The sequence below is a fragment of the Neomonachus schauinslandi genome, chromosome 3 (assembly GCF_002201575.2).
Source record: "Neomonachus schauinslandi chromosome 3, ASM220157v2, whole genome shotgun sequence".
Taxonomy (NCBI): Eukaryota; Metazoa; Chordata; class Mammalia; order Carnivora; family Phocidae; genus Neomonachus; species Neomonachus schauinslandi.
Window position 1 is genome coordinate 180,223,370 of NC_058405.1, and position 26,165 is coordinate 180,249,534.

The window sequence follows — 26,165 nt, forward strand, 5'->3', positions numbered from 1 at the left end:
ACCAAAGTAATTAAGGTAGATATGATACAAAGTGCAACAGAAGGGAAAGCAAGATATTCACGAATAAAATCTGTAGAATCCACTGACTGATAGATTTAGGGAGTAAAAAGTTAAGGAAAGGGAAATACAAGCATCTAGCTTGGGTGGTTGGCTGGACAGAACATGAGGAACTATCGGGATAGTAAGAAGTGGTGTCAGTCCAATGTCTGAAATGTTAAATCTGTGTTATCCATGGGGCATCCAGATGGACTCACCCAGCAGGCAATTGGATAAATGAGTCTAAAGCCCAGGATAATGATCCAGGCTCGTGATAAACTATTTAGAAATCACTAACAACCCTGGAAGATAAAATCACAGGAAGAGTATGTATAGAATGAGAAGAATTGTGGCTAAGCTAGCATCTTGGGGACAACATGTAAGAGATGCTTAGAGGAAGAGAACATATGAATGGCAAGGAAATGGTGTTGGATGTAGAACACAACCTGGGAAGATGGGCCATTATTGAAGCCAAGAGAATTGAAGATATAAATGAAAGTAATCAAAGAGTTGTCAAATGTCTTAAAAATGTTTTCTAAATTTGCCAACTAGAAGGCACTAGGTGAGCTTAGCAAAAGCAGTTTTAGCAGAGTGGTGGGCTGAATTGATGAATTCAGAGTGGGTGGCAGAATGAATGGAAGATGAGACAGTAAAGACTGAGTCTAACAAGCTCTTTAAGAAGTTTCCTTGAAGTTGAGCGCAGGTTCCAATGAGAAAACTCTTTCCCAATGATATTAACCTGCACACCTCAGGAAAAAAAGGCCCCGTGTGATCTCTGTCCCTGTTACATTTAAATGTTGTAATCTCCAACACACTCCCAAGTTGACAAAAATATATTGAAAGCATTTGAGAAAATTGTTCTTTAATGTTTTAAAGGAATCTGGGAAGGATTCAACTTTTGTTTAACAGAATGTAATTCTGGTTAATACACAGAATCGACAGAGGAACTGAAAATCCGAAGCCACAGCACGGAGCCATTACCAAAGTTGGACAGCAAAGAGAGAGGGCATCACGGGGCGTCTTCCAGAGAGCCTATCAAAGCTCAGGAATGGGATGGAACACCAGGACCGCCTGTGGTCACCAGTAGACTGGGAAGATGCTCTGTGAGCCCCACCTTGTTAGCAGGAAACCACAGCTCAGGTAAGAACGATAATGATCTTTCAGGTGCAATTATCACTTAGAGAAGCATAACCACAGGTAGAGCTGCCTCTACTCATAGAGACAGCATAAGTAGCCCTTCACGCAAAGGGACGAGACAACGTGTTGCACCACTCCAGGGAACATTATCCACATGGACGGTAGAGAAGTGAATAGTGCTTCTTGGAGCGGTGCAATGAAGCAGCTCTGACAGCTCGAAACATCTTGTACTAAATTTTATCCAAAGCATCTAGAGGCCTCATCGAAACAAGTTTTAATTTATAAAGTTTAAGTGACTTAGAGTTTATGCCTCCTGTGCTTCAGAAAAGATTTTAGGCAACTGGGAAAAAATGAAAGTGAGAATATATAGGTAAAAAAAACTGTCTGAAGGCAGTAAAGAGAGTAGATATCATGAGGTATGTACAGTAATGATCTGAATGCTGTAGCTGGACCATGGGCATGGTACTAAGTTTCCAGATCTAAGTCAGAAGAGTTAGAACATTTTAATCGAATATACCTTTAGATGTCACAAGTTGAAATTAAGACCTGCAATGCAATTTTGCATTGTTAATAGATAAATATTATGAAACATCAAGTTTTTAAAAGCAGCATATGTTTGCTTTGAAGTGATTAATCTACATGATGGACTCACAGAGAGCTGTCAATTGGAAGAAAAACAAATAATCAAGTGACCTCCTGTAGTTTTCAGGTTTCTATCCCTTAAGAATGTTAGGGTTCTGAAGGAAAGACCAATCCTTTAATGTTCTTTTCAACTCTGATACTCATCTTGGAAAGCAATTTACATGCATTTAGCCTGTGGACTCTCTGGCAGTCATTCACAAGTTAAAATTGGAACAGGATGAATGATCTCTGTATTTGGGAAGGGATGTTTCTAGAATAGGACCCAGGCAGAGACAGAGCAGTAGCTTTTCCAGACTTAAAATGTAACTTATTTCGTGATGAAGCCATAAAAATCTTGGAGAAGAGACAAATGAATTTAGCAGAAAGTAAAGTTTATTTTTGTTAGTAAAGTATAAACAGCTATAGGTATATGAGAAGACTTGTGCATTTTGTCAAAAAGAAAAAGAAACATAGGAAACAAATGATATTTTGTAGGAAAAAAACTCCTCTCCCAAAGAAGGTTGACATCACGATTCAGTTGGGACTTAGGATTAATTTTAGGCTTTAGTAGTATTTTTTAATTATTTAAATTTGTAACAGTTTGATCAAAAAATATAAATAATATGTACTCCTATTGTGACTAGAGATATAAAACCAAAAGCATTACCTGAATATCTTTAGGTAACAGCCACTGTTCTAGTGTCTGAGAGCACAGTGATGAGTAAGACATCCTTGCATTCAGGTGCTCAAAGTCAAGTGAAAGACAGACAAACATCACAATACAAGGTGTTATATTCAACTAATATGTGAAACAAAAAATAAATCAATTAATTTTTCCTGGGAGTGTATGATTTTGGCAAGAACAATCAGGGGGTTTTAGTGGGTAAAATAATAACTGCTTTAGGATGTTAACATTTGTGTTAGAGCTTGAAACATCAAGAGCTGTTCCCCAGGAGGATGATGGAGAAGTCTGCCTTCCGGATGAACACCTAAAATGCTATGGGATTGGGGCACCTGGGTGGTTCAGTCGGTTAAGCGACTGCCTTCGGCTCAGGTCATGATCCTGGAGTCCCGGGATCGAGTCCCGCATCGGGCTCCCTGCTCAGCAGGAAGTCTGCTTCTCCCTCTGACCGTCTTCCCTCTCGTGCTATCTCTCATTCTCTCTCACTCAAATAAATAAATAAAATTAAAAAAACAAAATAAAATAAAATGCTATGGGATGGAGTATACTGTGTTTGCAGTGGAAGGTGGGGGAAAATTGACTGAAGAAATTGCAAAGTAGGTTGGTACCAGAAAGCAAGAATCCTGAAGGGCCTTTGTATTACCTAGAAATGCTTTCAGCAACAAAATGCCAATTAACAGTGGCTTAAGTAATAATGGCTTCTGTTAACTCCCCTAGCACTCAATCTGGAGGTGGGCAGCTTTAGGTATTTTGCAACTGTTCAATGATGTCATTGAGGACACAGGGACTTTCTGTTTTTGTTTTGTTTTGTTTTTTTAAATTCTGCCCTTCTGCTACCCTTGATGATTTTTTTCATGATCATGAGTTGACATTTCTGGGCATCTGCCTCAGCAGAGTCCCTTTCATCTAGTTGGTCTAAACTGGGAAACATGTCCTCTGGACCCATAACTCAGTGAAGGGGAATGGGATTTCCATGAGTTTATAGAGGGACCTTCTTTCTCTTAAATCAAAGGGCTTCTGCTTCTACTGGGAAATGAAAGCAACAGTCTATATTCTTAGGGAGAAAGGGAAGACAACATTGCATAAGCAATGGACAGTATCTGCCACATCATGATTAGATTTTGAACACTATGTGGTAGATATTTTGTAGTCCTTTAAATATTGTTAAGATAGGTACAATGCAATTCAGTTTTCATCATGAACAATCTCTGATGGCTCCAAAGCTTCCAGAAAGGGTGACTGGGAGGCCATTTACTAAAATACGAGTTGTCAAGGTGAGCTGTGCACCACGGGTTAGGTGGGAAAGTCAGGACTTAATTTTTGACTATGTTAGGTTGGAAGTGCTCTGGGACATCTAATTAAGAAGCTAGTAGACACTTGGAATTACAGGTCTGTAGCTGAAGAGATTTAGCAGTATTACAGACTGAGGCTAGAGACCTCTGGGGTGGTTAGAACCCCAAGACTGGGTGATTCTGAACTAGAAGAGCAGGGAACTGAGATGAGAAGGAAAGGAGATTGCACCCTGGGGAACTCAAACATTTTCAGGTGTGGGCAAACGAAGAAGAATATGTAAAATAAATGAAAATGAAACAATTAGATGGTCCACAATTAAACTTTTACTGAACATTTGGAAAGGTGCATAAAATGGGCAAACTGTAATATGTTTTTGACACTGACGTGACTCTTCCAAGAAATTTAGAGTGTAAGCAGAATTTATAACATACTTTCACTTTCTTCCACTGCAAAATCCCAAAGCATCTCTTTGGCTTTATGACATCTAAAATCTGCTTTCCTGGGTCTTTCAGCTGTGTTTGTAGGGCAGTAAATTGTCTACTGACCAGAAGAAATGACATAAATACCTTCAGTCCCTCACACTCTCCATCTTAGATGATGAAAGATGTAGCTAAAGGTGGAAGAAGAAATTTCTGGTACATTTTTGATAAAGACATTTTTGTATCTCTATTAAAAGTAATGTGAAATGCAGGGGCAAATGTGGAATCCCATATATAATAATGTCAGTTAGGGTTTCTTTTTTTTTTTTTAAAGATTTTATTTATTTATTTGAGAGAGAATGAGAGACAGAGAGCATGAGAGGGAGGAGGGTCAGAGGGAGAAGCAGACTCCCTGCTGAGCAGGGAGCCCGATGCGGGACTCGATCCCGGGACTCCAGGATCATGGCCTGAGCCGAAGGCAGTCGCTTAACCAACTGAGCCACCCAGGCGCCCTCAGTTAGGGTTTCTTATGTGCCAGAGAAACTATCAACATGAACACTCAAGGAGTGCCTGGGTGGCTCAGTCCGTTAAGCATCTGACTCTTGATTTCGGCTCAGATCATGATCTTGGGGTTGTGGGATTGAGCCCCACACTGGGCATCACACTGGACATGGAGCCTGCTTAAGATCCTCTCTGTCCTTTTCCCGCTATACCTTCCCCCACCCCCAGTTCACGCTCTCTCTTTTTTTAAAAAAAATGAACACTCAAAAGAGCATTAAAATTAATTAAACTTTTAGAAGTCAGTCCCTCCCAAATATGTCATAGCAATTTTATCTACTGAATCTACCCTTGTACCTCTTTTGAGGGAAAGGAGAAAAGAAAAAAAAATATTTGTTATATTAGTAGCTTTAATGTTTCTAAAAAGAAAGAACCTAAAATGTGCCAATTCTATACTAGAAAATGCCATAGCTTCATTAGCAAAAATGTATAAAATTAGAATATCTGAAGTTTACTCACCTTTGGTGTTTTCATGAAATGATGCTCTAACTAGAGTGTACTCATCAGTGAGATGGCCTTTGTCCAGAATAGGCAAGTAACTATTGAAGAGCGCATTTTGGACTTGCTGCTTTGGAATGGAAGTCAGTGTTTCCTCTTTTCCTTTTCTTCCAACCTCCTCTGTATTATTGTCTCCTTGCCACGGGGTCACTGAACTGCTAAGCCCCTACCAGAAACACTGGAACTGCAACCAAGAATCTTCCTCCGTAGTAACAGAGGTACCCAGGTCCACACCTAACACTAGAGAGGAAAGAGGGTTTCACCTGTTCCACCTATCAATAGCCCCGTATCTATCAATACCCCGGTCTGTCAACTTCCTGCCTCTGGTTTTCTCTCTCTCTCTCAATCTCAATCACACACACACACACACACACACACACACACACACACACACAAGGAACTGCTACCAGTCACAGACTATTGCTTTATCAAATGTAGTTTAGCCACTTGGAATGGCTGCTCTTAACAGCTCTTTTGAGGAATGGAGGAATTGCTGAAGTAAAGAGAAGGAATGTGTCAGGAGATCTCAATTCTAATTAACATTGCCACTGGTTGCTGTGGAACTCTATTAAAGTCACTGTTGTTTAGTAAATCAGAGATTCCCCAGAGGGTGATTCCTGAAGGCGGTGGCGGTCTGGGACCCAAATGCTCATGAAAATAATGGGAAAAAGTGGAAGTTATACAAGTAAATAGAGTATTCACAAAAATTCAGATTTCAATCACCGAATCAATCAACAAATAGTTTCTAAGCAGCTTGTATCCAACTCTGTAATGGTTTCTGGGGGATAAACACTCACACACGGGGTATATAAAGCACAAACACACATAGGGTATATAAAACAAGGTCTTCGCCACTCAAAGATCTTACTATGCTTCTTTATGACACAAAACTATTGAACATAAATTAATTAGTATAACTAAATGTACTTTCATTGTTATCTACTGTTTACTGTAGATTACTATTCAGAGAAGAGAAAATTAGTGCAGGCTTGAAAAAAGATGGAGAACTTAATGGAGACCTAGAGTCTTAAACCAAGATTATGTCAGATCTTTTTAAAATTAATTTTTTAAAGAATTTATTTCTTTATTTTTGCAAGGGAGTGCAAGCATGAGCATGGGGGAGGGGCAGAGGGAGAAGCAGACTCCCTGCTGAGCAGGGAGCCTGATGCGGGACTTAATCCCAGGACCCTGGGATCATGACCTGAGCCGAAGGCAGATGCTTCACCAACTGAGACACCCAGGTGCCCCCAAAATAATAATTATTATTAATAATTAGGTAGAGATGCATAGAGAGCTTTCCACGTGGGGTGAAGAGGTTGAGCAAAGTTGTAGGCAAGCCTCTTGCAGCTTGACCTTGCCAGGCTAGACTGAAGAAGCATTTTTGGAAGTAAATTCGGAAGGCCTTGGCTAAACTCTATGTGGAAAAGTCTTGAAAAGACCTCAGCTTCTGTGTGTTCAACATGTGTGTTTCTGCCATTTTGAGGAGGTCCAACATGGGATGCGAATATTAGTGAGTAAATTAAGAGAGGTTCCTCCTTCAAAACAGACGTGCTTTGTTTGCACATTCCATACATGGGAATATTCTTGACTTCCACAAAGGAAAGTATTTTCCCCATTTTTCTGGACCTTGAAGCCCTTTTGGTGTAAGTTATATATTTCCACCTTTGTTAGAAGCTTACACATGGAAAAATATTTCTCCATTGCAGAGAAAATCCATTGCATACCAATGAACATCCGACTGAATGATGGAAATGCAGGTGACCTGGAGAGCACAGGGGCCTCTCGAGGGGCCAGAAGCTATTCAGTACCAACTGATGCTCACCACGAGAACTTTTTCCCGCAAATTTCAAGATTTAATTGCTCTTATGTGATATCTCCCAAATTTTAAATACAGCTCAATTTTCAGGAAAAAAAAATGAATCGAATAGTTTACTTCCTCTGACTGGGTAAGACCTAAAGTCTGCCAATTTGTCTTTTCTGGCTTGTAAAATCAAGTAGTGACATTCCACTGGGTGGAGACATAGACTTGACCCTGAAACAGAGAGGTTGGGTTATAGTAGAAGCAGCAGGTGCCAATAGGCATCCTGCCTTCCTGGCTTTTATTTTTCAGAAGCTGCATCTCCTTGAGAAGGATGAGCTATTGGTATGAATGAGGATTAGAGAGTGGTAAATAGCTTTTTATTTTAAAGATTCTATTTATTTGAGAGAGTACATGCACAGGAGCAGGGGACGTGGGGAGGGGCGGAGAGAGAAGCAGACAGAGAAGGAGACGCAAACTCCCTTCTGAGCAGGGAGCCCGTGGGGTTCCAACCCAGGACCCTGGGATCCTGACCTGAGCAGAAGGCAGACCCTTAATGGACTGAGCCACCTAGGTGCCCTGAGAGTGGTAAACAGCTTTTGATGATCAAGAGGGAGGGGGAGTTTTTTTTTAACTTCAGAAAAGAAGCAAAGGTATGGCATTCTGTGAATTGTAAGGACTAGCAGCCTATCCCTTCATAGCGTCCTGGTAAAGTGGCCTGGCCTCTGATTGGGAGGGAGGGAAGGTGGACTAGAGTTTGCATGGGGCTTCCATTGAGGCTGGACTTTACGCTTTATGGTCCCAAATTCCCAAATATGGAATGCTGTACTTTAAGGGGCTCTTAATGCCTGGAAAAGAGACTCCCTCATGATGACCAGTGTAGTCGGAAGACTAAAAGAGCCATCTTATATATTCTGCTCTGCAGAACAATTCTGGGCCTTTTTCATGACCCATTGCAGGGAAACATTTTCTACCATCCTTCCTGAGTTAGCCCTTCATGTCCAAGAAGAGTCCTGTGCACACAAGTTCAGGGAAGCAAGAACACATATAGAGCTGATTTCATTTAAAGAAAACAAAGAAATGTGCCATTTCTCACATGCCACATTTGTAGAGTGAATTTTATATGAATAATAAAAGCATACATAAAGTATAAGATAGTGGTTGAGCACTGTGATTTGGACATCCAGTAAATGTAGATTTAAATTTGATTTTTTTTTATTAGTGATAACATTGGGTATGTCCCATCATGTCGCCAAGCTCCATCATAAAATATAGACGATAATGGTATGTAACTCATAGATGCTATTGAGAAACAAAAGTGAGAATTACATGAGATAATGTATTAACACACTTAGCATGGTATCTGGAGCACAACAGATATTAAGTAAATACTAGTTATCACTATGATTCCAGACACCTTTCCAAATGTTTCCTGTAAGTAGTGGCATTTGAGCTGGGACTTGAGCTGAGATGAATTTAGACAGAGAAGAAAGCAAGAGAAGTGCAGCCAAAGTGGGCATCATGGGTTGTTTTGTTGGGGATGGTGAGAGCTCAGGTTCCAACCTGACCACTTAGCACACCCATCCCCCAGACTAGGGTTCCTAAAACATGCACAATTCTACTTCAATTCCATATTCCAAACACCTCTTTGAAGATTGGGAAGATCACAAAGATATTAGGGTGTTAGCCAAAGGCCTAAGATTGGATGCCTGCCAAGGAGATGTAGCTGAATGGGGGCCATTTAATATAAGCAACAGAAAACTGGGATTCAGCAAAGGGAATGATGATTAAATCCAAGAGGGTAGTCTTTGAATACTGCATTTTTACCAGTTGATTTTTAAGAAAGATGTTTTCATCTTGAAAACTCTGAAACATATTTACTGTACTCTACTTGATAATGTTGGAATCAATGACTCACTTTGCTGATAAACTTCCCAGCAGCTATAACTCAAAAACATTCAGGATTCAGCGCTTCATATCCAGGAAGAGTCCCCAAGCACACAAACTGAGAGCAGTTGAGCAGCATCAAATTGGGCGGCAGGACTGGGAATTGTGGAACAGTATTAATGATAATAATTCCTGGCAAAACACTAAATCTATGCAGTTTTCCTCTCTCTCTTTTTAATTTTTTTTTAATTAAGTAGGCTCCACACCCAATGTGGGGCTTAAACTCACAACTCTGATATCAAGAGTTGCATGCTCTACAGACGGAGCCAGCCAGGGGCCGCCCACCCCCCACTCTCTAATATTTTTAGTGCAAGTAAACCATGCTTTGCAACAATGTTAATAAATTAATATTTTGGTAGGAATGATTTGAGGAAATTACATAACACTGCTGTGTTCCAGTTTTTTCTAGCTTTTTAGAAAAGATACAGGAAATCTCACTGTGTGGGTCATTATGAGGGTTAAATTACGAGACCAGTGCTCTAACCCCTGAGCTACGGAGCCATATGAGGGTTAAATTAAAAAATGCATAGAAATGCCTGGTATAAAGCTGGCTTATAATAGCTAGTAGGCCCACAGTTTATTCTGTTACCATTCAATTTTACTGGAAAGGTTTCAGATTTTTTTTTCTAGGACCAAGACTGAATGTTTCCTTTGGAAAGTGCAGCTCATTGCAAATAGGATACAGAGTTTTCTCTAGATACACATAATGTGCCTGGCTCCAGGGCCACTGTTACTGCAACTGCCCAGGCTTCATTTGTGCACTTTCCAGCAAAGATTTTAGGCCAGTGCCATGGCTGTTTTTGGGTTCCCCTGAGTCTATATGCATAAAATTTGGAGAAAGGATCAGGTGCAGGCTTTAAGACTTGGTTGCTGCATTATACAGAGTTATCAAAAAAAAAATCTTAATCTCTCTCACAGTGTTTCTGTTTTGCTTAGTAGCAATCAATGGGATTTAAAATAATGTTGGCAAGGATGTGGGAATCACACGAAAATATTGGTATCTCCAAATGTGCACATATCCTTCTGTAAATACCTGACTTGACATTCATTCATCCATCCATTCATTCATTCATTCATTCATTCCCTTGGTATTTATTTTCTAAGGAGTATTTTTTTCAGCATCTCCTCTGTGTCATTGCAGGGACTAAGTGCAGAGGTGCAGAGTGTGCAAGGCAAATATGGTAGACAAGACCCACATTCCCAGTGCGTAGTCTAACAGGGAAGACAGAAAATAAAATAAAAGATTCTTATAAGTGTTATGAGGGGGAAATACTAGACACGGTGACATGATTTATTCTCTGGCGATTTAGACAGGCTTCCTGGAGAAAGTGGTATTAAATGACAAGTAAGTGCCAGGAAGTAAGAGAGGTAGAGTGTTTCCTAGAGCTCACTCACTGAAGTGTGGCTGAAAAAGATTTACTTTTAGAACCTGATTATTATTAAACATTTTGATATGGCTACATAATTCCTAAACTATACCCTCTTCTCTTTCTTCCATTTCTTCACATGGTCTGGCACCTTTGGGACACAGTTATGGTCCCAATACCCTCCTTTCCTTGCATGCACGCCCTTTGCATTGTGCTTTCAGAGCTCCTTATCAAGAAGTAAGGTCTGTTTCTTATTCCTTGAATCTGGGTTGGCCTTGGGTCTTGTACTGACCAGCGGAATGAGATGGAAGGGACTGTGTGTCAGTTCTGAGCCTCAGCCTCAAGAATGCTTCTACTCATTCTTTTCCAATCCCACCACCACCACATAAACAAACCGGAGCTAGCCTGTGGGAGGAAAGCCAAGAGTCTTCAGCCTTCAGCCTGCCAACCCTCAAACATGTGAGAAAGCATAATATGACCTAGCGGAAACACCCCCTTGAACTACAGCTGACCGCAGATGACAAGTGAGCCCAGCCGACACCAGAAGAATACCTCAACCCATTCATGGACTCATGAACAAAACTAAATCAGTGTTGTTTTAGGTCACTGAGTTTGGGTGTAGCCTAAAATAATTCACTGACATAGCCATCACAGTCTGTTTCAATTTTGCTGATTTCCCTCAAATGGAAATGCTTTATTATGATGTTTATATGAACAGAGCATGCTCATTGAAACACAGAAAGTCAAGGTAAAAAGTGAAGATCCACTCTCCCACAGTTTGCTTCGCCATCCCATGTTTCAAAGAATCATTTTTAACTGCCATGGTTTTGCCGTCAAGGAGCTATGTATTGCTAGGAACCGTGAGTTCTCCCTCACTTTTGCTATGCAACAAGAACAAAAAAACCAATCTGGTAGAGTTCAGGCCCACACTGTAATTTGGGCTTTGCTGTAGGATGTTGACTAACTTCCTGCTTGGCTCCCCAGCAGCCCTCAGCAGCTGTGGGCTTTAGCATCTACGACCCTCCAGGCTGTCATTCTGTACAGTCGGGTTAAGCACCAGAAGACAGCTCTCCACATCTGCTCTCCTTCTCAGTTATAATTGGGTGCATGGTTATTTCCTCTGGGAACACCGGCCAGATCCCGTTGCTAGGTTCTGCACAGTATTTTCCACTCTAGAGTTTAACGTTCTCTTTTCTAATTCTCGTAGTAAACACATAACAGAATTCTCATTTGGAGAGCCTTCGGAGAGCAATGTAAGTCATATCCCCAACAGCCCACTTTTATTTCTCTGTGGAAAACTGTGACTTCTGCCTGCTAGAATTTGTGATCACCAGAGAAATTGCTTTGTTTGTATTTCTCCTGATACTAGTGATACAGCTTTGAGAAACAGCCAGAAAAGGGGAACGTGGGGTGAGTTAACCATTTTAAATAGCCAGAATGTGTCTTTACAGGGTTTGAAGGCAAATAAACAGGGTATAACATGCGGAAGGATAATTAAAAAATGATACGAGGTAATTACTCTCACATTGCAAGGCAGAAAGCTAGACCACAGAAACAGAATTGGCAAAAGAAGTTATCAAAATGAATTTTGTTGTCCTTAAGTGACCTCTCATCTCTAGCCTAGGAAAAGTGGTTGCAGGTTGAGAGGCTAGACACTGTGTGTGTGTGTGTGTGTGTGTGTGTGTGTGTGTGTGTGTGTGAGAGACAGAGAGAGACAGAGAGAGAGAAGAGAAAGAGTCTCCATCTTTGATAGAAAACTTCCCAGTGATAATCAAGGGAGGGAAACAAATGGGACTACTTGGAAATCTCGCTACTGGCTTCCAGTCATTGAGGAGACACAGTAAAATAAAAATGCAAAAGGTTAGCTGAATGGCCTATCACCACAGAGCAGAAAGCTGCCTGGCAAGTCACTCTCTGGCCACTGATGGTGTGTCAAAGATGTGCATAAATTGTGTTTCCCATGGACCATATTAGGCCACAGGGAGCACCCTGGGGGTGGCTTCAGTCATGTGACTGCCCAGAGTGGCAGGGACTCTGTAGGACATAGCTCAAGGTGCCTCTGACAGGATGTCTGGAGGGCAGACAGCAAGGGGATCTACAGGGGAGAGATAGCCAGTCAAGGGGGGCCTTCCAGGTCCACCCCAAGAAGAAAGGTGTTCACTTCTCTTTCCATCCCTATAACCTTCCTCTTATCTCAGCCCCTTTGAAGGCAGACATGGTGGGGACCAAGTTGAGGGCAAGTTAGGGGCAAACACCTGGAGATGAGGTAGAGACAAAGGTGGTCTCCTGTGTGCCAGGAACAGGGCTAAATGGGCCAGGAGAGAAGTTCCTTGAAAGAAAATTCAAATTTGTAATTAACGTAAAAAACTAGGCATTTGAATTATTATTCCAATAAGACTTTTTTTTCTTTTTTTTACTTGAAGAAACTGAAAAATTTTTAATTATCAAAATGAAAAGGAAAGTTCTGGGAGTTGGCCTAGGGCTTATCCAAAAGGCAAGAAACAACTGCCCGCCACCCCACAGCAGGTTGGAACTGGTTTGTGGGGAGAAAAGAACATTGCTTTCTGATTGTATCTGAGTTCCTCTGTGTTCCAGTTAATATTTAAGTATACAAGTTTAGGGCACCTGGGTGGCTCAGTTGGTTAAGCGACTGCCTTCGGCTCAGGTCATGATCCTGGAGTCCTGGGATCGAGTCCCGCATCGGGCTCCCTGCTCAGTGGGGGTCTGCTTCTCCCTCTGACCATCCTCCCTCTCATGCTCTCTGTCTCTCATTCTCTCTCTCTCAAATAAATAAATAAAATCTTTTAATAAAAAAAATAAGTATACAAGTTTAAAAAAAAACAGAACTTGATATAATTACAAAGTGTGCTCTAAGATTATTGCAAATTATATATAAGCTGAATTATGGAATTTAAATTTATCACTTTTATGGATCATTTGTGACCCATTTAAAATAATGCCTTATACTGGGGAGCCTGAGTGGCTCAGTTGGCTGAGCCTCCGAATCGTGATTTTGGCTCAGGTCATGATCTCAGGGTCATGGGATTAAACCCCATGTCAGGCTCCATGCTCAGCAGGGAGTTGGCGGGAGATTCTCTCTCTTTCTCTCTCTCCCTCTGCCCCTCTCCCACTCATGCGCACACGTGCACGCTCTCTCTCTGTCTCTTTCAAATAAATAAATACATCTTTAAAAAATAAAATAAAATAATGCCTTATATTTATATGCCATGTCTTAGCTCTTTTTTTTTTTTTAAAGATTTTTATTTATTTGTTTAACACAGAGAGAGAGCACAAGTAGGCAGAGCAGCAGACAGAGGGAGAAGGAGAAGCAGGCTCTCCGCCAAGCAGGGAGCCCGATGTGGGGCTCGATCCCAGGACCCTGGGATCACGACCTGAGCCGAAGGCAGACGCTTAATGACTGAGCCAGCCAGGCGCCCCTCTATTTTTTTTTTTTTTAAGATTTTATTTGACAGAGAGAGACAGTGAGAGAGGGAACATAAACATGGGGAGTGGGAGAGGGAGAAGCAGGCTCCCCACGGAGCAGGGAGCCCGATGCGGGGCTCGATCCCAGGACCCTGGGATCATGACCTGAGCTGAAGGCAGCCGCTTAACGACTGAGCCACCCAGGCGCCCCGCCATGTCTTAGCTCTTAAAATACTTTTATAAGTGCTATCTTATTTGATCGTCACAAAAACCTGTACATTTATGGCCCGGTGTTATGATCTGATTATTTAGGTGACCAAACTGAAGCTCACGAGAAATCAGGTAAATTGTCCAGACGCATTGATATGTGGCAGATTCAAATCAAGAAGTGGATTTCAGGCTTCTGACCCTTAGTACAGCTCTCTTCCCATGATTTGATTAGGCTGAGTCTCCCTCTTTCTACCTCCGTGCTCGTGAATTCATTAATATATTCATCCCTTCATTTATTCAGCTAATTTTCTCAGTATAAAGTTATCAAGCATTGAACATGTGCCAGTGGGGGAAATTGCCATTAACAATAAAAGTTAAAAATGCAATTACAGTCTGTATCCAAAGCCAATGAGAAAAACACCGCACTTCCTCTTGAGTGTGTTACACATTATCTGGGTGACATGGGAGTGGAGGTGTCAGGTGGATTAGGAGCAAGAGCAAGGCAGTGTGGTGAGAGGAAGCTGAGGACCTGACGAGGGCGAGGCCCGGCTGGCCACATCACTGATTCTGGTCTTACCTAAGGAAGACAGGAAGCCATTTATGGATTGTAAACTTGGGGATTGTGTGATCAGATTTACCAAGTCAGCTAAGGTATCATTACCCTAAACCAAGGGAAACAGAATTATGAAGATAAATACGCTGCCCCAAATAACCTGCCTCATAAATTCAAAGAAGAAATGTGGGCGCCTGGGTGGTTCAGTCGTTAAGCGTCTGCTTTCGGCTCAGGTCATGATCCCAGGGTCCTGGGATTGAGCCCCACATCGGGCTCCCTGCTCGGCAAGAAGCCTGCTTCTCCCTCTTCCATTCCCCCTGCTTGTGTTCCTGCTCTCGCTATCTCTCTGTCAAATAAAAAATAAAATCTTAAAAAAAAAATAAAAGAAATGCTTTCTCTGCTCTCTAGTCCGTGAAATTCCTCTGTTCCCATAACTAAGTGAGAGGTGTTTATAACTGATTGTTTTGATCTATCTATAAATTCATTCTTGGGGCGCCTGGGTGGCTCAGTCGTTAAGCATCTGCCTTCGGCTCAGGTCATGATCCCAGGGTCCTGGGATCGAGCCCCCGCATCGGGCTCTCTGCTCAGCGGGAAACCTGCTTCTCCCTCTCACACTCCCCCTGCCTGTGTTCCCTCTCTCGCTATGTCTCTCTCTGTCAAATAAATAAACAAAATCTTTAAAAAAAATAAAAATAAAAATTCATTCTCGATCATCTGAGCCAGCATGTCCCACTCCCCCCCGCAAAAAAAAACAAAAAACAAAAAACAAAAAACCCAGCAACATTATGTGTGCTTGTTTTTCTTTAGTTCCATCATTTACTCATTCAGCAAAATTCTCCCAGTGAGAACACCTGTTTGAACAGCCCAGTATGGGGAGATGACAGATGACTTCTGCCTCCAAAGAGCTTCTACCTGCCTCTGATGAGATTGATTGTGTACAGCGTGAGAGCATTCTTGCCCCAATCCAGTAAGACAGGATACTGGACTCGGTTTCACAGTTGTTTGCTGGGTTTTCTCTAAACCATTTATATTCTTTTTCTTATTTTTTTCTATCAAGATGATTGGTTAAAGTTATGGAAGCAGTATGAAGTCAAGGGATTTGGTGATACTAATTGGTGTGTGTGTGTGTGTGTGTGTGTGTAAAACCACTTACGGCTTTTAAGCTCGGGTCTTACGTGATCCAACTTGCAGAGTCAGCTAACTTGTTATCATATACTATGTATAACTCTATGTGTGAGTACACACACACACACAGTCCCTTAACCTGGATTTCTGCTAGGTATGTACATAGACCATGATGTTGTATACTATCCAGATACCCTGAAGACTGGTGAGAAAAAATAGAACTTGATAGTAATTTCATTCTTATTAGAGAAATTCTGAATTTCTGTGTACTCCCTGATTCTCTTGGGGAAAACTAGTTAACCAGGCATAAACAATTCAGATAGCACAGAAGGTACCTTCACCTACTTGCCTTACAATAGATTAATCCTGTTTGAGAACCACAGAGACAATGCACTGGCTTGAGTGTTGACTCCAGCGCCAGTTCCTTGTAGCTTTCCGTGCAGGGAGCCTGGCTCCACCCTGTGCCCTTTCTCAGGGGAGTCCTCCCTGACATTGCTTCCCAGTTTTTCGTAGTTGGCTTTCTTTGCAAAAGTCCTGTGGGTATGCTGCACCAACGGTATCCACAAATAATGCCCCGTTTCTGTGAAAAGCCTTAGTAGACAGTACAAAGAAGAAGGTGCTGTACGCTGGGCATTTACAGAGACTAGTTCTGGAAGCTTTGTCAGTCTTCCACAGCACATATCAAATCAAAGCACTCCCACCTGCTGTCCAAAACAGGCACTACATTTTTCCCTTCCTTAATTTTGTTAATGTGAAATTCCGTTGAAGTCTGGTCAATGTATTTTTGCCTTTTTTCTGGAAACTTGGAAAAAGTGAAAGAATGGAAGAATATGCTTTTTTATTAATGAGAAATGCACAAATAATTCATCTTTTACATTGGCTTCATTTTTAAAAATTTTATTTATTTGAGAGAGAGCACGATGGGGGGGGGGCGGGTGGCAGAGGCAAAGGGAGAAGCCAAATCTCTGCTGAGCAGAGAGCCCAATGCAAGGCTCCCTCCCAGGACCCCAGGATCATGACCTGAGCCGAAGGCAGATGCTTAACTGGCTGAGCCACCCAGGCACCCCATCATTCTTTAAAACATTGTTTAAACTAATTCATTCAATAAATAATTTATGAGTCCTTACCAGGGGTCAGTAATGTAACTCAGGGGAGATATATCGGGGAATGAGCTAGATATGGCCCCTGTCTTCACAGAGCCTACGGTTTAGTGTAGGAAGAAAGGGAAGGAAGGGGAAAGGCACAGGTACACCAAGCGGAGTGGAGTGGCATGATCAAAATCTTAGAGTAAGAAAAGGCACGTGGCTTTAGGAGAACCTAAGGCAGTGTGGCAGGCTGGTTATGTAAGCTGAGTCACGTGGACCATGGTGAGGAGGCAGTTTAGACTGCCTTATATTATAAGCAGAGGAGCTGAATGGTCAGATTTGCCTTTCAATAATACAAATAGCGAACATTTCTTGAGATCTTAGGACATGCTGGCTGCTGCAGTGAAATTTACATTTATCTTATTTAATTCCTAAAATAATTTCATGAAGTGGATACGTCGTTTCTCCCATTTTACCTATGAACAAACTGAAGCTTACAGAGCTCAAGCAATTTGTCCACGATCTTTCAGCTGCTAAGTGAGGAGAGCTTAGCAGCCCTGATCCAAAGGTTTAACTCCTTTCCAAGAACTCCAGCAAAAGTTTTAGGCAGCTCTCATTGACCAGCTTGTACCCCATGTGCACCCCTGAGCCAATCAGTGAGGCCGAGGGGATAGAATGATTGATTGGATGGACGTGAATCACGTGGTCACTTCCGGAGCCGCCTTTGGGGAAACTCCTCCTATGGAACCGTGAGAACTGAGATTACTGGTTATGTTCTCTAAAGGAGGTTCAAACTGCTATTCCAGAAAAATAAGAGTAAATGGATTCTTGGCAAGCGAAAATGGCAGATGATCATTACCTCTCCTAAATTTAATTTTAAAATATTTTTGTACTGTTTAACCATTTGCTACCAAAACTTTTACCAACAATTTTAGAAAATTTTAGCCAATGACTGACTTGAGTTATGCATAATCCTAACAACATGGTTACAAAAAGTTCAGAAAGGAGGAGTAACAACAGTGACCTTAGTAAACTAAGCTCACGATCAATCAAGGGTATTTTTGAGGGCATTTCAATTATTCCAACAGATTTCATTTTGAACGTCAAAGAAGCATGAGTGAACCCTGGAGCCTCCTTCTTCTTATAAATGATGAAAAGGTGCCCTGAGAATTTGGATGGCTTCCCTCAGGTCTCACGGGCAGGTAATAGTGTTTCTTGGACATTGCCATAGAGACTTTCCTATGGCAGCATTTTAAAACTTGTTGCTCCCAAATCCCCTGAAGTTTTCAAAGGTTTTCCCATTTTTTTTTTGTTCTTCAACGTAGTGTTTTCTGTTTCATTTTTTGTTTTTTAAATACTCCAATGGCATATTAATTATATAAAAAGTTACCTTTTAAAGGAACTGTTTGGGCATTCAGAGTCTTATATAAAGTGACTGCTCTAAACTCTTTAGTCTCAGGACCCCTTTTTTTTTTTTTTTTTAAAGATTTTATTTATTTATTTGACAGAGAAAGACACAGCGAGAGAGGGAACACAAACGGGGAGTGGGAGAGGGAGAAGCAGGCTTCCGCTGAGCAGGGAGCCCGATGCGGGACTCGATCCCGGGACTCCAGGATCATGACCTGAGCCGAAGGCAGTCGCTTAACCAACTGAGCCACCCAGGCGCCCTCAGGACCCCTTTTGTTCTGAAAACTTACTGAGAATCCCGAAGAGCTTTCCTGGAGCTGGAAGTTAAGTCTAACATATGGGTTAAGTATATCAATATTTATCATATTAGAAATTAAAATTGAGAATTAAAAAATTATTCATTAAAAATAATAAATCCATTATATGTTAGCATAAATAACATTTTTTTCACAAAAAATAACGATATTTCTGAAATTATAACAAATGGTGAAGAGGTTGAAATTGTTTTACATGTTTGCAAATCTCTTTAATGTCTGACTTAATAGAGCATAGATTCCTATACTGCTTTGGATTCAATCTGTTGTGATATGTTGCTTTGATTAAAATATATGAAGAAAATCTGGCTTTATACAGATGTGTAACTGAAAAAAAGAGGAGTATCTTAATAGCCTTTTCATATAGTTGTGTATATCCTTCTTTAATATCCTACCCAAACTCAATGGATAGCAGTTTCATAAGGGTTAATTACATATCAATAAACTCATCATGCTCTGTTGCATTAAAATCCATTGGTCTATCTTGCACTTTAAATGGATCTTTTATCCATGCATGATTTATAACATCATGCTTTTAGAAAGTATCGGTTCACAAAGTCATGCAAATCTTCCATATGTTGACACATTTCATTATAAAAATCAATACAGCACATTAATTAATATTACCACTGATCTCATAAGAAAAGTCTTTAAGTATTAGGATGCTGTCAAGCTCACAGTAGTGCATACAAGTTTTTCAAAATTTTAATTCTTGCTTGAGAGCTCAGATTTATCATTGTCCACAAATTCTGTCAGTTGTCTTCCTTAAAACAATAGACTTACTTCATTCATTTTTGAGAAAATATCTGCCAAATATTCAATTCTGTGTGGCAGTGAAAAATACATGATTACTAGTACAGTTTGGCGCCGTTGCTTTGATGTGCTAAGGTAACAGCAGATTTATCCAGCATTCTTTTTAGACTTTCAGTGAATTTGTCAACACAGTGGGAAAAGCAAATAACATCTTACTTAGTACTTCTTTGAAAATAGTTTTGACCTCATGTCACCACCTCCTTACAGGATCTTAGAGCTCTCCAGCCATTCTGCTATAGAGTGAAAAAACATGGCCCTTACTGGAGATCACATTGAAGTTCCCTGCCATGGTGGACTTGACCATGCGTGCTCTTAGATAAGCCTTGCTCCTTGACAAGGAGCTTGCTTCGTTTAGGTTTATAACAGACAGTGGTTTAAGACAGAAGCATAGGTCCATGGCCATTGAAGTAGAACCTGATATAAGGAGCATACAAATTATATTGGACCAAATTTTGTCCCAAGATGCTTGCTCTTAAATAAACCACAAAAACCAATGGTATAAAGAGAAGATGTCACTGGTATTGCATCCTGTTATGATTTTCATTTGTTAGGAATAAAGAGTTTTTACATTAATAAGGTGGGTGATGTACAAAATTTAAACTTGCTTTTATTCCCTTTTATTTTATTATTTAGAAGTGAAAGATAACATTTTAAAAACAGGTTAAATTATTTTTGTCATGTTTTCATTCCTAATATCAGTGATGAAAGGATTTTATTCTATTTTTGCTTGCTTGTTTATTCTATTTTTGATGCTATAACACAAAGTGAAATTTCTATCCCCATGGTAATATACATTTGATCTTGATACAAATCATGGTATGTCTTTTTGAATTTATATCTTGGTAGATGGATTTTATTTATGTAATGATTTTAAGGGGCATATGTTCCTTGTTAAATAGATAAAATATATTGCTTTATACACACATACTATAATTTTATTTTAATGTGAGATGAAGTATTTTTGAAGATAAAAGCACCTTTTCAAATTCGGCTAAAGTGATGAAGATCCTAAGGGTGTTTCAGGAATTATATATTAAAATAAAAGAGGCTGTCAAAAGAAAACCCCAAACTGTTAATGCTACACAGTGCTGTGCTGCCACTGAAGAAACCAACCATGCATTGCAGTATCTAGGGCAATAGACAGTACAGTTTATATTCTGTCTCTATAAGAAAGTGGAAGGTGGTAAGGAAAATCTCAGTTCTTCAGGTATTTAGAAGGAATACAAGGGGCATGCCTAACTCTACCTGTGTGCAACCCTCTTTCTCCTCTATACAACAAATCTTGTCATTCTATGTCCACCATTGGATCATAAACTCTACCTATCATGTTTTCACCTCGCTTGCCTTTGGATTTTAAATCTTCACCAGAATTCCAGTATTTCCAAGAAGAACTACCAATTAGTCCAGCATCAATAGTTTTACTCTCTGGCCCTTCAGATAACACCAGGACCTTGGTTCATGACTATGGGATACTGAGACTCATTCAAAGCTACACAAGTCTCATTCAGAGGAAGGCTGGGGAGAGAATATCTACTCCCAGGGTAGATTTTTGCAGCCTGCCGATTTTCTTTCTGTGGTCACAAAATGATCACAACAACGATTAGACTTGTTTTCTCTTTTCAGCGTCATGCTGACAACGCTGAAGCCTATGAGTTTCTCAGGGACCTACAAAAATATTGGATATTAAAAATAAATAGTAACACCAAAACTCCAAAAGAAACTGCCAAATTTAACATTAATGAATATTTAATTAAATCACTACAAAATGTGACATTAGGTCCACTTAATCAATTGTTAAGTTTAGTATTAAAATAATTATATTACATCAGAAAACAATTTCTGGATTAGATGGTGTAATACTGCAAGAATTCCTGTGTGTGCTTGATTACTGTCTAAAAATCATAACCAGTCATAAATCAATTGGATTATTCACAGTCCAATAATTTCTGAAGCAAAATTATAAAAATGCATTCAAATTATATACAGGACTAATTACATTTAATGTGGGATTCCAGGGCATCTTACATGTTTACTATGATGTACGACGGAAGCTTTAAAACAAAGTGGGATCCATGAAGGTTTTAACATAGCCCCGGCAAAACTGCCCCTATTACTTAGACACCAGTTGATCTCAAATAGCATTTGTGCTATTTCCAAAAAAATTGCCTTCCCTAGAAATGAAAGTAGAGTTTGTAATAAGCACACTTTGGTGTATTTTTAAAAGGCTTGTGACTCCCATGTAGCCTTAAGTCATTGATTAGAAACTTTCAGCAACATGACTGACTTGGGGAAATCACAATATGTCTTTGCTACTACAGAAAAAATATTGTGTATTAGGAAAAAAAAAAAGACAGAGGAAAGATATGTCTCTGAATTTGATTGGTTTTATTTCTTTGATGCTAGATGAAAGTGTTTTCTTTGGTGAAAATGCACTAATCTCCTATTGCTGTATAGATGCAGAGGTTGAGAAGAGTTATTTGGTTTTTGCTTTCTGAAAGCAAAGAGAACTCTGATACAATAACAGTGCATGCCTTGGAGATGATCCTGTAACAATACCAAGGACATGATTTTGAAGAGAAATCCAATTCACCTTAAAGGGAAGATGAGAAATGATTGAGAAATTACTATCTTTAAAGCAAACCAAAACAAAACAGTGATGTTGTATCCACTAAGAATAAAAAGAAAGAAATATTAAGTCACACAGTCCACTGGGTATTTATTTAATAAAAACTTTAAGATGATCATGAGTTATTACTCTGGAAACATCCCATGATAATATCTTGATAATGGTTTATTCCAAAAAATTAAAATTAGTGTTTCTTTTCTTTTCTCTTCTTTTCTTTTCTTTCTCTCATTCTCTTTCTCTTTCTTTCTCTTTCTCTCTTTCCTCACTCCCTCCCTTCCTGCTCCCCCATTTCTTTTTCTGTTCTTCCTTTTGCCCTCTGATTTTCTTTCTTAATCTACCACCTTTTTCTTATTCCTTCTTATTCTCTTTACACTTGATCTTCATGGAAATTTCATAAACAACATCAACTGTTACTTCTAGGATGATGATTGATAGAGTTTACAAAGCAAAAGGTTTTGGATGTAGGAATAACAGGTGCCTTTTAGTACATCATTAATCTCTTAATGGAATGGAATGAATTTTCTTGGGGGAAGAGAGTTCTACCTTAGGTCTTTTTTGAGGCACATGTCCATTGTTTTTGACCCCCCCCCAAAAAAAACCTTGGCAATTTTTATATTAGCAAAATTCAGGATGAGAACTTAATGGTTTTAGTGTCTTGGCTCCTAAGCTTCCCTGTTTAAGGCTCAAAGCACAGTGTATTTCCAAGGTTGAGTGAGCTGGACAATTTAACATCTATGTCACAGCCCGAAAGAATCTCTGTGAGGCTTGGTTATAATCAGAATCTTTTCTAGGGTTTTTGGGACTTCTTTAGATAATTCTTTTGGTCAAAGGAACCTTGGCAGATGCAACGTCATAAAGACTTGTTTCACCAACTTAGTCGCATAAATACCATAATAAATTTGAAATGGGTTTAAGGACCATGTAAAACTGAAAGAAGAGGCAAAATGAGTGAGAGAGAGATCAACCCAAACCTCACAATTTTAAAAATTATATTAAAAAATTGTTTAAAAACATGACAGTATTAAGCAGCAATGTTATGCAGTGTGTGTGTGTGTGTGTGTGTGTGTGTGTGTGTGTGTGCCTGTGTAAGCATGTGTCCATAATGAACTTATGGTCATAGTGTTAGTCTGCTGCTGTAGGTAGAATTATAACCCATAGGGGTGATGTTGGGATCACCTCAACTTTAGAGCTAGCCCACAGGGTAGTTGGCTAGTAGCTTAAACTGCTGTGTGTAATGGGGATTTAACGGCTTATATTGCCGTGCCCAAGGGGGCTTGATGAGCTGGGACATGCTCTAGAGTGATGTCCAGTGGGGGTAAGGCAAGGCCTTTCCAGGGCATGATGAAATGGGGAGTTTGCGTGGATTTTGGTACATCTCAGTCTGTTCATTAGAGATATAAGTGTCTATGTTTGAAAGAGGCTGGTTAAGTCAAACTTTGACTGGAAACCTAGCAGGAGAAATTAATCCCTAGGTACATCGGATAATGTAAAAAGGCCTTCAGTTGTGTCACTCATCAGATAATCTCTTTAACATAAACTTGAAAAGGACCTTAAGTAAAGAAATAGTATTTGCCATCCTTTCCTAAGAAAAAATACTGACTTTTCTGACTCCATGTGACTAAATGTGCTACCACAGTAAAAGGATGTATGGAAACATCGGCCTCATTATAAAAACATGTCAAACTAGGATTCTGATGGATGCTTTACCTGTTATTTTATATAAGAAAAGATGATTTGCTAAGGTATGCAAGGATTTATGCTTCCTGGGGAATGAGCTTAATTTCTAAGTTACAGTGATAGTTTATGTCATTGTATGATACTGTTATATTTAAACACCTTTCAAGAGTGGGTGAGTAGGGATGCCTGGCTGGCTCAGTCGGTGGAGCATGTGACTCTTGATCTCAGGGTCATGAGCTCAAGCCCCACACTGGGTGTGGAGCTACCTAAAAAATAAATGAATGAATAAATAAATAAATAAATAAATAAATAAATAAAGTGGGTGAGTAGATACTAAAATCATCTGCATAAAACTAAGGAAAAGAGAGTTTCCAAACTCATGCCTCCTCTGAAATGAACCCTAGAAGGTCACAGACCTTTGAGTGAGAATCACTGCCTTCATAAGTAGGAGAGCTAGGCTTTGAACCCAGGCCTTAAAATATATTCTACATTACTTTCATTGACTTCGTTTATTTTTAGGAGTTGCATTGACCTTTTCTAGGTTAAATTGAGTGTCTTCAGCGGAAGAAAAGTACATATTAATTGTACACTGACTATGTGGTCCCCGCCAACATAAATGCTCAAAGCCACAGCAAACACTGTGTAAGTGGTAAGGTAGTCTTGGAAGAGAATCAGGACGCTTGACAGTAGGAGGGACTCGCTTGTCTTCTGAAATGGGTAAGACTTAGTCTGGTGAAAGTCCACACAAGGGCACACCCTGAGGTGAAGAACAGAAGCAGGACTGAATGCAGAAACTGAGAGAGGAGACAGTGGCATGTTTTTTTGGAGAGCAGAACAGTGGAGACAGAGTGGATCTGATCAGATGAAGCTAGATCACAGAAGTCCTCTGAAAATTAATCAAGTGAGTTTGAAGTTTTTATCATATGAAATATGGAGTAATTGGAAAATTTTGAACAAGGTGGAGGGCTTCAAAGTAATCTAGGAAGCTCAGCCCACTGTGTTCAAGTTAGTCTTTTTTAAATTTTATTTATTTCTTTATTAGAGAGAGAACACAAGTTGGGGGAGGGACAGAGGGACAAGTGGACTCCCCGCCGAGTGCAGAACTCAATGCAGGGCTCAATCCCAGGACCCTGAGATCATGTCCTGAACCGAACTCAGATGCTTAACCAACTGAGCCACCCAGGCACCCCATGTCCAAGTTAGTTTTGAGCAGAGAGATTATGGGGATCAGCAGGGAGGTTTCTCTCTCTCTCTCTCTCTCACACACACACACACACACACATAGAGGCAACCTTTATATCTAACTCTGTAACTCTATAGAGTAACCTTAGAATTAGAAATAATTTAAATGTAGCCCAGATAGAAGCTGGAATATACCCGACACTCAAAAAGTAACAGTTAAAATTAAAATTTGTGACAAAAGCACAAGTGTTGATTTTTTATTGTATGACTTTTTCCCCTCTTTCTTATCAAATATCTTCAAATATATATGAAAATTAACATCCTTACTGTACCTTGTTGGATGAAGGGAACTCTTTCCATCCCTAAATTCTCATCTCCAGAGTTTCCTGTCCATGCCCTGGACAGCTCATTTGGGTTCCTGAAATAGAAGAAGAGTTAGGGGAATGCCTTTATAATTTGGAAAAATACTATTATTATGAAAAATGGTAAGAGTCTTAGAAAGCGGTTATAAAATTGAAAGCGAATAGAGATGAAATCAGAGAAATGCTCTGAAATTTTGAACAAGGTGGAGGGCTTGATACATGATAAAAGTATTCAGGACAAGCATAGTGATATAGATTTCAAAATTAGAAAAAAAATAGGAGAAAGGGAGGGAGGGAGGGAAGAAAGGAGGGAGGGGAAGTTTTGGAGAAGGTGGAGAGGACATAGACCTATGGATCAAAGCAGAAAAGAAAGTACCCAAAGTGATCACGTCCCTTGCTTTTTCCCTGAATGGGGCTATAGAAACTAACCCTAAATGAGGTAAAATGTCCAAGGGAACAAGGGCCGTGCTTTTGTAATTTAGTCTTTATTTCTGGGAGCTGACGGCAAGTCAAACTTATTTTAGAGTCCATGGTTATGAGATCGTTCCATCACCTGTCAATTACTAGCAAGCCTCACAAGTATTTGAGGGGTTGAAGGAACATGCAGTGAAACAAAACGGGAGTCTGAATGCTGTTCATCACTGCGGACGTTGCTCAGCTAATATTCTGCCTTTTTCCCCTGTTCACAGAACCGAAAGTAAGCTGCAAATTAGGCCGGTCTGCCTCCACATCAGGTGTGCCCCCTCCGTCAGTTACTCCTCTCAGGCCAGCGAGTGACCTGCAACAGAGCCAGGTACCATCATCGTTAGCCAATCGTGATTGACTTCCTGTGATGCAACATGCCAAACGCTTCCACCTCTGTCTGTCGTGTGTTGCTGTAGACAACTTTTGCATTGGCTTTTATTTCTCTATGTGTGTATGGGTGGAGGGGGTGAGTCATGGCAGTCTGTGTTCTCATCCGAAAAGGAAAGTCTTTCTTCTCTGTGACTGGTGAAACTTTCTTTGCTGTTTGTTACCAAATCGTTTTTTTGT

General features: G+C 40.1%; 1 protein-coding gene across 1 annotated transcript in view; it reads left to right on the plus strand.

The window, feature by feature from the left end:
- The window catches only part of NYAP2 (neuronal tyrosine-phosphorylated phosphoinositide-3-kinase adaptor 2), a 248,640-nt gene that overhangs the window by 183,427 nt on the left and 39,048 nt on the right, over positions 1-26,165 (plus strand). The window contains exons 4-5 of the mRNA XM_021682950.2: positions 970-1,176; positions 25,823-25,926. Coding sequence (XP_021538625.2) covers positions 970-1,176; positions 25,823-25,926 — 311 coding nt within the window. The remainder of the gene's footprint in view (positions 1-969; positions 1,177-25,822; positions 25,927-26,165) is intronic.